Source organism: Chiloscyllium plagiosum, unplaced genomic scaffold (assembly GCF_037043375.1).
Source record: "Chiloscyllium plagiosum isolate Xiang-an unplaced genomic scaffold, Cpla_swu_hap1 HiC_scaffold_9, whole genome shotgun sequence".
In the NCBI taxonomy this organism is placed as follows: Eukaryota; Metazoa; Chordata; class Chondrichthyes; order Orectolobiformes; family Hemiscylliidae; genus Chiloscyllium; species Chiloscyllium plagiosum.
In genome coordinates this window covers 81,046,665-81,058,465 of record NW_028270147.1, presented here as the reverse complement: position 1 = coordinate 81,058,465, position 11,801 = coordinate 81,046,665, and the positions used below count along the sequence as shown (strand labels likewise).

The 11,801-nt window shown below is 40.5% G+C and overlaps 1 protein-coding gene across 1 annotated transcript; it reads right to left on the bottom strand.

Annotated features, from left to right (window-relative positions):
- Nucleotides 1-273: 273 nt before the first annotated feature.
- LOC122554788 (regulator of G protein signaling 4-like) lies at nucleotides 274-11,599 on the bottom strand. Its single transcript, XM_043700163.2, has 5 exons — nucleotides 11,502-11,599; nucleotides 10,434-10,541; nucleotides 8,147-8,208; nucleotides 4,296-4,462; nucleotides 274-2,426 (listed from the first exon to the last, which is right to left on the bottom strand). Exons 1-5 carry the CDS (start codon nucleotides 11,543-11,545, stop codon nucleotides 2,247-2,249), a joined length of 561 nt encoding a protein of 186 aa, XP_043556098.2. The 5' UTR covers nucleotides 11,546-11,599; the 3' UTR covers nucleotides 274-2,246.
- Between the last annotated feature and the right edge of the window lie 202 nt (nucleotides 11,600-11,801).

Below are 11,801 nucleotides of genomic sequence, written 5' to 3'. Positions count from 1 at the left end.
GCCATTCCCTCCCAAACCTTATGGAGGCAGCTCAGTGCCAACCCAGCCAATTACCCTCCCCCTCTGCTGTCTTCCCCAATGGTTTCCCAGGAACTGAAGTATTGTGTTCCATCTTTCTTCAGTCTCTCTCCTTCTCTGGCCAGTGCCTGGAGATCTGTCCTAAGGAAAGTCACCACTTTCAGGAATAAGTTTGGAGTCAAAATTCAGGTTAAACTATGACAGGCACTTGATTAGTGGGTTAAAATAATAATGATTTCGACAAGTAGGTTAATATGAAACATAATTTATTTGTGTATGTAAAATAAAAACAAATTCCCATACACCATAACTTAGGCAATAAATATATAAGAGCAACAATGACTCTTACAGCAACTCTGCATCTAAACTTAGAATTCAGATGTTGTTTAGTTCGCAAAAGTTCATCACACTGCAGCCTTTCAGACTAACTCAGATATACTTGAGATTGAACAATACTGAATATAACGCATATAAAAATAATTAAACTTTCACATTAATCCTGAATACAATAAATTATTCTCAAATTCCACAATTAACTTCAGTATCGAAAGTACACTCTGGACAAATATATAGAACAAACATGACTGTTGCTTCCACAGATCAATTTCACCAGTACTGCTTTGTGTAGTAACACATTTCTGGTGAGGTGATGATTCTTACACTGTGGTATAAATATCTTTTTTCTATAAATGAAATTACTTTTCAAGTAGTTTGCGTGTAAGTATAGGGTGATTTCTGGACAGGTTGTGTCATGTTGCATTTTGAAAATAATTTTATCAATGTTTCAGCTGAAAAATAATCAGCAATGTTGTGATGCTGTCATGTGTGCGTCTTTCAATATTTTAGTGATGAATATATCTGGCAATCATTTAGATGTCTGCAACTTCTTGAGAAGTTGTTGCTGAGCCTTCTAAAACTGTTGCAGTTCACTCATTGAAGACACTGTCAGAATGCAGGTAGGTCAGGAGGATCAAGAGCTTTAACCCAGGAACTATGACTGATTGTTGATATATGTCCAGTCTGGCATACTGCAAGGTGTGGAGAGGAATTTAGAGGTGATGGTGATTCCATATGCCCTCAGTCTTTCAATGTGGTATTATTTGGAATGCAACAGTGCTGTGTACTTTACTATTTAGAGTCAGAGATGTACAGCATGGAAACAGACCCTTTGGTACAACTCCATGCTGGCCAGATATCAATCTAATCTAGCCCCATTTGCCAACACTTGGCCCATATTCCTCTAAACCCTTCCTATTCACATACCCATCCAGATGCCTTTTAAAATGTTGTAATTGTACCAGTCTCCACCACTACTCCTGGCAATTCATTCCATACATGCACCATTCTCTGCATTAAAAGGTTGTCCCTTATAAACTTTTCCCTTCTCACCCAAAACCTATGCCCTCTTCAATATCGAAAAGCGTGGCATTGGAAAAGCACAGTATGTCAGGCAGCATCTGAGGAGTAGGTGAGTCGACATTTTGGGCATAAGCCATTCCTGATGAAGGGCTTATGCCCGAAATGCCAACTCCCCTGCTCCTCAGATGCTGCCTGACCTGCTGCGCTTTTTCAGTGCCACACTTTGACTCTGACACCCTATCATCTGCAGTCCTCACTTTCTCCTTTTTCTTTAATCTGTCTGACAGTGGGTGAAAAGGAATGACTCAGCTTCCTGAGCTACCACATAATCTATGACCATGCATAGAACATGAAAGAAAGCAGAATGAAGTGGGTGGGGCACCTCACTCTTGGCATTTTAACAATACAGACACACTAAACAAAATCTAACACAGGAACTGACTTGACATTAAGGTCATATAGGTCTGTTGAAGTTATTTCATTGAGAACGCAAACTTGTTTGCATACCCTAATATCAACAACAACATTGCTCTTCCTAATTAGAGAGCAGAAAATTTTGATGGACTCAGGAAAAAAAATAGCACCATGAAAGAAAAACATGACTAAAAAAACAATGAAATATTCTACTCTTGTCCTTTGCTAAAATGGCACGAAGAGATGTCTTCATTCTCCAGGATTTAAAGTGCTATGTTAGTCAAATTTAGCTGCAGTAACTCTCAACAAGAATTTGTACCTTTCTTTTAAATATGACCTAACAAAGATTTTGAAATTAAAATCACAGTCAACCACCTTGCGTTGGCAATCCTAGTAAACCGGGAGTGTGAGCGCTGTGGGTCAGATGTCAAAGGTGTCTGTGCTTGGATCTTTGGTTAACTTCTTGCTTGAGTTTGGTTCAGTAAATCCAAGTAGATCTTGGACTTGAGAAACCTGGGGTAAGAGTCCTTCTGCATCAAGGTTTGGATTTTGTTCTGTGCTTCATCAAAGCTAGAAGACGTTGGCTCAAGGATATTCTTTCTGGTCTTGTCTCTGATGTGGGACTCCAAGTTCACCTGAAAAACCAGGAGCAAAAAGGCTGTCAAAGTTATGGAACAAGTTCTACTTCTTCATTCAGAACTGAGAAGCAAAGAGGGCTACTTTCACTGACAAGGTCTGTTGCTGCAATTTATTGTCATTGCATGTTGCCACAATCAAAATAACTTCGATGGGTCATTGTCAAACAGTACAGAAAATAGGCGAGAGTGTGGCGCTGGGAAAGCACAGCAGGCCAGGCAGCATCCGAGGAGCAGAAGAATCGATGTTTCAGGCATAAAGCCTTCATCAGGAATCAACATGCTCGAAACATCGATTCTCCTGCTCCTCGGATGGTGCCTGACCTGCTGTGCCTTTCCAGCACCACACTTGACTCTGATCGCCAGCATCTGCAGTCCTCACTTTCTTCTAAGAAAATAGACAAAATGAGCTCCAAATCCTAATGACCATGGCTAGATAATCATCCTTAGATATAGCTACAGCATTATTTTAATAGTTGACTGTCAATTTCAGGGTAGACTAGGACTCTGGGTAGCACAATTCACCCTCAGTGTCACCTCCAGAACTTGAATTAGAAAGCAATCTAGACCATTGGGTAAAATTGGCATATTTTGTGAAAGTCGCAAGATCTCTCTCATTTAAGGTGGTTAGCCTTACAATACTCTGTTTGGTGCCACCTCAATTCAGTCTTTCCTTGGCATACTTGCACAACATAGTTGGCACTAAGATGGCAACTTTAGTCAGAGACGATTAGAATGTCAGGCATGAGAGATGGGAACAAATGCTGGCAATTTGGAAATTGCTTTCTTGAAGCTTAAGGCATGTTGTGGAGGCAGATTAGAAGTAGTTCCCTTTTAAATGGGTATACAGTATCCAATCAGGGAATACTTAACATTTAGACAGAGAACCATGCCATCAGGTCTCACCAAAATATTAGATGAGAAAATGCTCTTTTTTACCTTGCATTAAAACATTTAAGTTTATAATCTAGGCTTACACACTAATTTTGAAGGAATGTTTTGTTGTTGAAAGTGATAACTTTGGGATGAAAAGTTAAACTGAGGCTTCCTCTTTCCAGGTGAATGTAGGCGATGTCATGGCACAATTTGATGAAGTTTGGTTTGGTGTCCTTTCTCAATCAATGTCACTAACACAAGGTGTCAGGTTATTTATCACATTTCCTGTTAGTGGGGCCTTGCTGTCCACAAATGGCTTTTGAATTTTCCCCACGTTACAACACACCCACAGTAATAATTGGTTGTGGAGCTTCCCGAGGATGTAAGTTGCTGTAAAAAGTAAGTTCTTCTTTTAATGTCCTTCTCCATATACACACTGGAGAGGGGGGGGGGGGGGGGGGGGGCGGGGAGGGATTGTTGGTTCTCAGCAGTATCAGAGATGAGACAGAGAGAGAATTGAGCCTCCATCAGCAGTCTTATGATTTCTAGGAACAAGTAAATATTCAAATCAAGGGTAGATATGCAACCCCTTCAGTCAGCCCTGACATTCAATTCATTCATAACTAATATAAATAATCATCTGGAGGCACAGAACTTGAATATTGCTAAAGAAGGACACACTTCATAGTTACAAAACTTTGTTTAAAAAATTGATAGTGGCAAACCGCTACCAATCAGAGTCCACTTGCCAATCAATCAACACTTTTCTTATATGGTGTAAATTGTTGTTCCCCTTTTCATTAGCCTTTCTTACGAATTGTCCTCATAATGCAAGACAGAAAGCTAATACAAAATACGTCTTTTTCCAACCATAGCTCATTACTGATCTATATCTGACCGCCACTGACCATGGCCTTTGGTCCATCTTCCTTGAGACCCTGACACACCAACATGACCCCATCACAAACTATTCCTCCGTGATTGCAAACTTACTTCTTTGGGAGCCTCGACTGTGATGTATTCATTGAAAATCTTCTTCGCCTTAGATGCCAGTTTTGCAGGAGATTTGCACTTTCTGTATTCCTCACATGCCAGCCAGAACATGATGTTTTCCTCACTGTATTCAGACTGGAGGAATTCAGTGAATGTGACTAGGCCATCTAAGGATAAAAAGAAATAGAAAGATTTGCACTTTAGCAGAGATGAACAGACAATTTACCATCAATTAGTGGATAAATGGAAGATAGAAATTAAGTGGCAGTGTTTTTGTACAAATGCTCAATGCACTTGCATCTAATCATATACTTCTGTATTTTGACAGAAATGTTCACTCTATTTTATACTTAAGCTGAGAGGGAACTGTGATACATTGATATCATCTGCAATAGTAATTTCTACCTTCTAGTATCTGGTGAGAAAACATAATTGCCATTGCTCAATTTATACTATTGCAAAAAGTCAAAATCTAAACCAACATGTCAGCTTTGAACTTGTTTGTTCAAAATCACTTAGTGACACACAGTTGAGAAACTGGAATGGCAGATTCTCATCGACAGTCCATTGCATATTGTTAGTTTTGTCGCCTGCCTTTGGATGGAAAGGATCACAAACCATAATTAAATTATATTTCCCATTCTTTGCACTTAAGCTATTGTTTTCCTAGCAAATATAAATGTCATTGAATTTGTCTATTCACTGCCTGCAAAACCTTGACAGTTTAAGGATACAAGAATGATTCAGAACAGAAAAGGAAAATAAGTGGTGATGTTAAATTAAAATTCAGCTCTCTTAAAAAACAAGCCTCTCAAACATGGCTTTTCATTCGTATTTTTGTTTGAGCATGTTTTGAATGGAGTGCTACAAAGTAAGAGAAATCCAATGCTTATTTGTACTCAAGTGCACAGCTCGAAATTAATGTCTCAACAAATGATGGGCTGCAAAACTAAACATGGCCTCAGATCATAGATACTGCCTGAGAAGGAATGGACAGTAAGTGACCCTCAGTGTGACTGTCTCTGAATAGATTGTTGGGAATCAAAGCAGACTGCTCAGTGACTGACTGTAACGTCCCAGGGGACCAGTTAACCAGATGTGAAGTAACATCTGCCACATGGCTCTTAACATCAGGACAGCTGACAACATAAACAAACGTCCTGCCTCTAGGCCTCCAGAGCTGACTACTAACACGTACATCAAGTCTGGAGCATGGGAAGGTCCTTCGTTGGCACAGGGCTGTGTGGGACTCCCTGGTGATTGAACTGAGGAACTTGGTCAGCCAGATTAAACATTTCATCCCATCTCTTGCAGTCTGTGAGGGAAGGGGGAAGCCTAGACATTGCTCTGCTCAAAGCGACAGCTGCAACATGCTATCAGCTGAACTAACATCACATCATGGGACAGTCCAGAAGGATGTAGCAAAAATAAAAGCAACCCAGATTTTGCCCTTTTCATTCAACCTGAGCAAAAATAGTCTACAGTCTATTTATTCTTTAAAGGGGTATTGCCTTTAGGAAAAATACTGAACAAAACTTTGCCATCAAATAGGACATTCCTCATTGCCCAGACCAAAATACAATGTCCCTTTAAAACTCACCCTGGGACCATTGGGTAGATGCAACACGTGGGAGAAAATTTAAGCAGCACTGGAAGGCTCTAGGTTGAATCACTGTGGACTTAGTCATAGTTCGGATAAGTTAAAACACTTGGTTTCAGTGTCTCCCAGTTAGACATTAGAAGCAAGTATTACCCCAGTCGGGTGACTGCTGGCAAAATGCAGGTGTCTGGTTTCAAGCTGATGGCTAGCTTGAGGCCAAGGTGAGGGACCCTCCAGGGATAGGTCATAACCAAATATAGCCTGATAGTTGTTGGCCTGACTTCAGAGGCTGGGGAAGGTGACCTCATTGCAAAGGATCTGGAAGGATGGCTACCAGGTCAGAAAGTAGGAGCTGAACCCACTAACAGCTGGAGAGGGGATCTAGGGGGCAATAGTCTGCCAGCTGAGAGTGATTTGAGATGGCACAGTGGCTCCGTGATTAGCACTGCTGCCTCACAGCACCAGGGACCCAGGTTCGATTCCAGTCTTGGGCGACTGCCTGGGTGGAGTTTGCACATTCTCCCAGTGTCTGCGTGGGTTTCCTCCGGTTTCCTCCCACAGTCCAAAGATGTGCAGGTTAGGTGAATTAGCCATGGTAAATTACCCCATAGTATTAGGTGCATTAGTCAGAGGGACGGGGGTCTGGTGGGTTACTCTTCGGACGGTCGGTGAGGACGTGTTGGGCTGATGGGCCTGTTTCCACACTGTAGGTAATTCAATCTAAAAAAAGGCCTCCGCCAGAGGCAATCAGCAACCTCATTAGCGCCACCACTACCAGTGGTCATTGCTGGGACTGCATCATCCAAGCACAGGGCACCTTGCTGCTGAGGCACCTGCAAAGACTTATTGATTTCTTTGGGGAAGGCAAGCAGTTGTGTCATGGTGCACATTTGGCCTGTTAGGACCAAGATAGCCACTTGCACCAGGGGACTTCTTCTGTTGGACAGGGAATTTCCGTCACGGACAACCAAACCTCTGAGACTGTGTGAGGTTGCCAGGGTTTACCTGATCTGATGGTAGTTGCCCCTGATGTGGGCAAAATGATTAGGGGCAAGAAGTGGCCTTTAACCGGGTCTGTAGGTGGCTCAATTGGCCACCACTGGCAAAATGGAATGACAGCTGGCAATTGCCTGGTATCCCTCCTGCCACCTTCCCTACCAGTGTGTCAGCCTCCCCCCTTATAGCTCATGCCTTTCCATTTTGGAAGGATGTGGAGGATCATGGTTCTTGAAGACAGGATGCTTTTAAACATGTATATTAGTAGGAGCTTTTAAACATGTATTTCCCATCAGAGTTCTTTTCTGTCTGGAATTAATTTGTTAACTTGGGGGCAAGAACCAGGGACAGATTTACTGACAGTATGAATGGGCACAGAATTTCAATGTTGAGAAACTGAATTTTTTTTTCTCAAGGCTATTTTTGGACTTGTCCTCTGTTGTGATATAAGTTGACCCCACTTATTATAAGTATGTGCTTGCAGATTAATATAGCTTCTTGTCTAAGTAAACAGAATTATACAAGGGAAATACAATTATGTACATCTGTTCACATTGTTGTGTTTTCAAATGCAAGTTGGGTTTCTAAGCAACCACTTGGATCCACATTCTACAAAATATCTCAACAGCCCTCGAGAGATCATTGATGAGGTACCCCAATAACCTCAGTGGAATACCTCAACAATCCCTCTCAAATACATCAACCGTTCCAGTGAGCTACCTCAACAATCTCAGTGGAATAAGTCAATAGCCCCAACAGGTGCCAGTGAAGTATAGCAGCAGTTAGAAGCTTCATAAAAAGAGAGAGAACAATTATATTTAAGCTCTAGCTTTGACAACCATGTGAGGAAACTGGATGACTTTTATAACTACCAATTACAAACATTTTGAATTGTTTTTAATGAAGATAACTTTTAAATTGCTGTTCTTAAAAATGGTAACTCATTTTTAATATAGGCCATTTTAGGATTTTGGATAATTACTCGTATGCAGCTTGAGAGAATAAATTATGGCTTCTAGCAAAGGTCATTGACTTTTCTAAAGCTTTCAGTATTAATATTAACCATCACAGAAGTTAATGACTGGATTAATCACAGGTTATTAAGACTTTGCTGATAATCAGAACCTAATGGCTTTCTAGCCATCTAAGTGCTTCCAGTTGCTAGGATTTGGCTTTGTTTTGAAGCTAATTCTCTAACACTGATTATTGATAACCAAATGAATCAAGCATGATTATTTTTTCAATAACTACTTACGTTTATGGGATATTAATTTCAGAAACGATTCACTCCATTCTTTGACTTCTTTATAATTGACCCTGTTCCAATAAAGAGAAAGAAAATATATCTATTAGGGGCGAAATGTTTCTTTGTTTAAAAAAATGAACAAAATCTTTTCACAGTATTGACCGTAACTATATTCAACTGGCTAGTGCTGATGAGGTGGTGGTACAAAATAAACCTGAACCCACAGTTTAAATTGTTGACTTGCCCAACATATGTCCTGGGGTTGGGGGGGTGCAAATCTCTCCTGCCATGTGTCTTCATGTGGCCTGCAGACCAGCGTTCACAATACAAGTGATAGGCCAACACATTGCTGTTCCTCAAAACATGGGCCATCTCTCTCCTATAACTGCTGTTGATGAGGACCGGGGAGTGGGTGAGAGTCGGAGGAGGAGAATGTGTGTATGTGGGCGAGGAAGGGAGTGAGAGAGTGGAGAGGGTTTTTTGTGTGAGGGAAAACGTACAGGGTATAGGGGTTTTTGGGGGAGAGTTGGTGGTGGGGAGGGGGCATACAGTGAGAGACTGTGAAAACGCAGAGACTGGGAGTAAACTGTGACACATGCACACTGCTTCCCATCCTCCCCCCTTTCCACTAGTTTATCCACACGCAGTTGACTGGAAGGTCATGTAGACCCACGTTGAAAGCTAAATTTGCTTCTGTATCCCATCCTTGGTGCATACAAGTTTAGGATGAGCGAGACTGAAGATCTTACTCCAGTCCACTCCGCCTTCCTTGATGACTAGAAATGGATACAGTCTTTAGCACATAGGAAATGGCAGTGACATTTTTCTTTGAGCAGATATTCTAGCAAGAACTTGTCAATTTGCAACAAAATTCAATATGCAAATCACTCTTTTAAAGGTTTGTTGAGTTAATAGCCATCAGATCCCAGTAGTTAAAAAGTTTAATGCAGAGTTAAGATTAGACCTCTATTATATTAGGGCCAGGAACTAGCTCAACACTTTACCATTGGGCCAGCATTGATACTCAGAACAGCAAAGAAGGAGAATAATCAACAATTGGAAGAATACTGCTCTCTCAGTAGTTACCCCCTAATCCCCTCTTTCTGTTTTGGTTGTGGAGACAGCAAGATATTTATTACCTGGCCTCAGGCAACAAATATCTGGTTAGGTGAAGTACCAGTGAATGCTTATTTTCACTTTGTACCAACGTGACAGAAGATGGATAAAGTCAGAAGTCACATGACACCAGGTTAGAGTCCAACAGGTTTATTTGGAATTACAAGCTTTCAGAGAGCTGTTCCTTCATCAGGTGACCTGACTTTGTCCATCCTTGTCCAACACCAGCATCTCCACATCACGGAAGATGGTAAATAAAACACCTTTTCACTTATAGAAAGATTTGTGGTATTGGTTCAAAAATGTTAATAGACAGGTAAATGAGCAGTTAGCCAGTAAGGACAGGATCAGTAGAATATTATTTTTGGAAATAATTGTGATATTAAAGGGTTTTGATTGAGCAGCCTTGTTATAAATGAGTTAAGGTGTATTCCTCACACTTCTGTAGCAGGTCAACATAATGATTGTGCTATCACTGTGAAACACAAATCCAGTACATGTATTCTGTTTACTCAAAGCTCTCTGGTGGGTTTATTTATGACCAAATTATTGCAGATTAGACAGAGTATCTCTAGATGCATCCTTTGTCAAGGGTGCTATGATGGAGAGTGACCAAAGTCTCTGGTCATGTGATAATATCCAGGTTCCTGCCTTATCTGCATGATGAGCTTTTTAAGGGGAAAGCACACTTAAAATAATAATATACCAATTAACATGTAAGAAAACATTACCTTATATGTAAGAGATGTGCTGTCATCCAGTGAACTAGGCAATTGATTTTGGAGGAGGGAGTGTAGGGGAGAGTAAAGTCAAACTCTGCTCCACCCTGTCCATTGCATTGTTTATTTGATTCTGACTTGCTAGTTTTCGGTATCGTAAGTAAAATCAATTTTACTCTTCAGGGATTTGAGAGTCATTGGTCTCCCAACTGGGGCTACAGGGTGGATTTGTGGCTATGGTTAAAAGCTGGCTAAGGGAGATCAAAAGAGATGATAAACATGAATAAGGCAGGATTGAAAAGGCTTGCTCATTTGCGAGCAGGGATTCACAACTCTAGTGTTTGAAGTAAGGAATGAAAAAAGGACAGATTAGTTTTATTTTCTTATTGCATCTGTGCATCTCATGATAAGCAACATTGCAAACTGCGTATAATCTGAGCTGGTTTCAGGGAGACAAATACCTGTGCGTGGCACCTGTTTTGTCCTTCTTGATGGACGTTGAACTGTGATCACTCACTGTCTCTGTCTTTGGCAACAAGAAGCCCAGACGATGTTTCATGTCCTTTGCACTGTTCAGAATCAACATAAATGTGATTAACAAAAGGATGCCTACAAAGACTACAAACATCTTACAGTTCTGACTACAAACATTGAACTGCTACATAAATTCAATTGAGTACCTTGTGCAAGTAAATGTGATAAAATTTTCCAATGGACATACTGTATATGCTATATTTCATTGAAACAGTACTTTTAGCTACAGTGTAAGGCTCAATGTTTCCAGCTCTCAGTTTATTTTAAAGCATGTGGAGCAGCATGTTATAAAGACTTTACCTGACGCATACAGAGGCTACTGTAGGGATGACGACAATTGGGGAATAAAAGCTATTCCAGGAAAGATCACAGATTTTTTTTTAATGGCCATATTTTGGAGCTTCTATTATTGCTAATGCCAAACCTTTATGAAACCCTAAAACTAAGTCAGTGCAGGAATAATTCTTTTTTAATTGACCATTTTCATCCATTACATTTAAGCATTCAAATAACTGGTAAGAAATTCAAGAAATTAAACAATATTGCAGTAGACAAGAATCTAATAAAAAGGTGTTCCAAAAAATAAACAACACTCTTATCTAACATTAGCAGAGCTTGAAAGGATTCACAGCAATAGTAGCTGTCACATACACATTGTGATGACCAAAGCCTTTTTGATCTGCAATCCCTTCTTTTTAAAACTGATCTTTTTAAACCACACCAAAAGAAGCTGTGGGGAAGGTGCAGCTCTCGGCAGCATTCAGCTCTTTGTGTCTTTCTCATATGAATGGTAAATTGTTAATTTAAACTACCCTGCTGCAAAGTTTCCCATTTCTTTTTCTTTTAAAATCTGCCTGCCTGGTCATTTAAAGTCCATAAAAAACACACACGGCACATTCGTTCAAGCTATATTTCATGAAACAAAACATCAAGTGAACATTGCTGGAAATAGAAGCACAAAAAGAGATCTGAAAACTGCATCGTTAAAGACATACCTTCTTAGGCAAGTAGCAGGCAGTGCAGCTAGTCCTTTGCACATGTTGCTATTTTTCAGTCTTTGCTGTCTAGTGTCAGTTCTTGAGCACAGCTTCTTTTGCTTTAGGGTTCTGATGCAGCTCTCAGCAGTGACAGGGCTCTTATATGATATGTGCAATGGACTGGGGCCAAGCAGCTGGCCAATGACAGCCACTGCAGTAAAGCGGCAGTGATGACGATTAATAGCCAAAGTCAACAGTCAGAAAAGCATGATGCACTGAGCAACTGCAATTCAATTCTCTTACCATAAATTACAACCC

Bases quoted from the DNA above. Each gene is read 5' to 3' on its own strand.
- LOC122554788 (XM_043700163.2), bottom strand. From the start codon at position 11,545: ATGTGCAAAGGACTAGCTGCACTGCCTGCTACTTGCCTAAGAAG. The intron at 8,209-10,433 runs GTATTTGTCTCC...TTATTGGAACAG, and splicing joins AAAACAGGTGCCACGCACAG to GGTCAATTATAAAGAAGTCA. The intron at 4,463-8,146 runs GTAAGTAGTTAT...TTTTATCCTTAG, and splicing joins GAAATTAATATCCCATAAAC to ATGGCCTAGTCACATTCACT.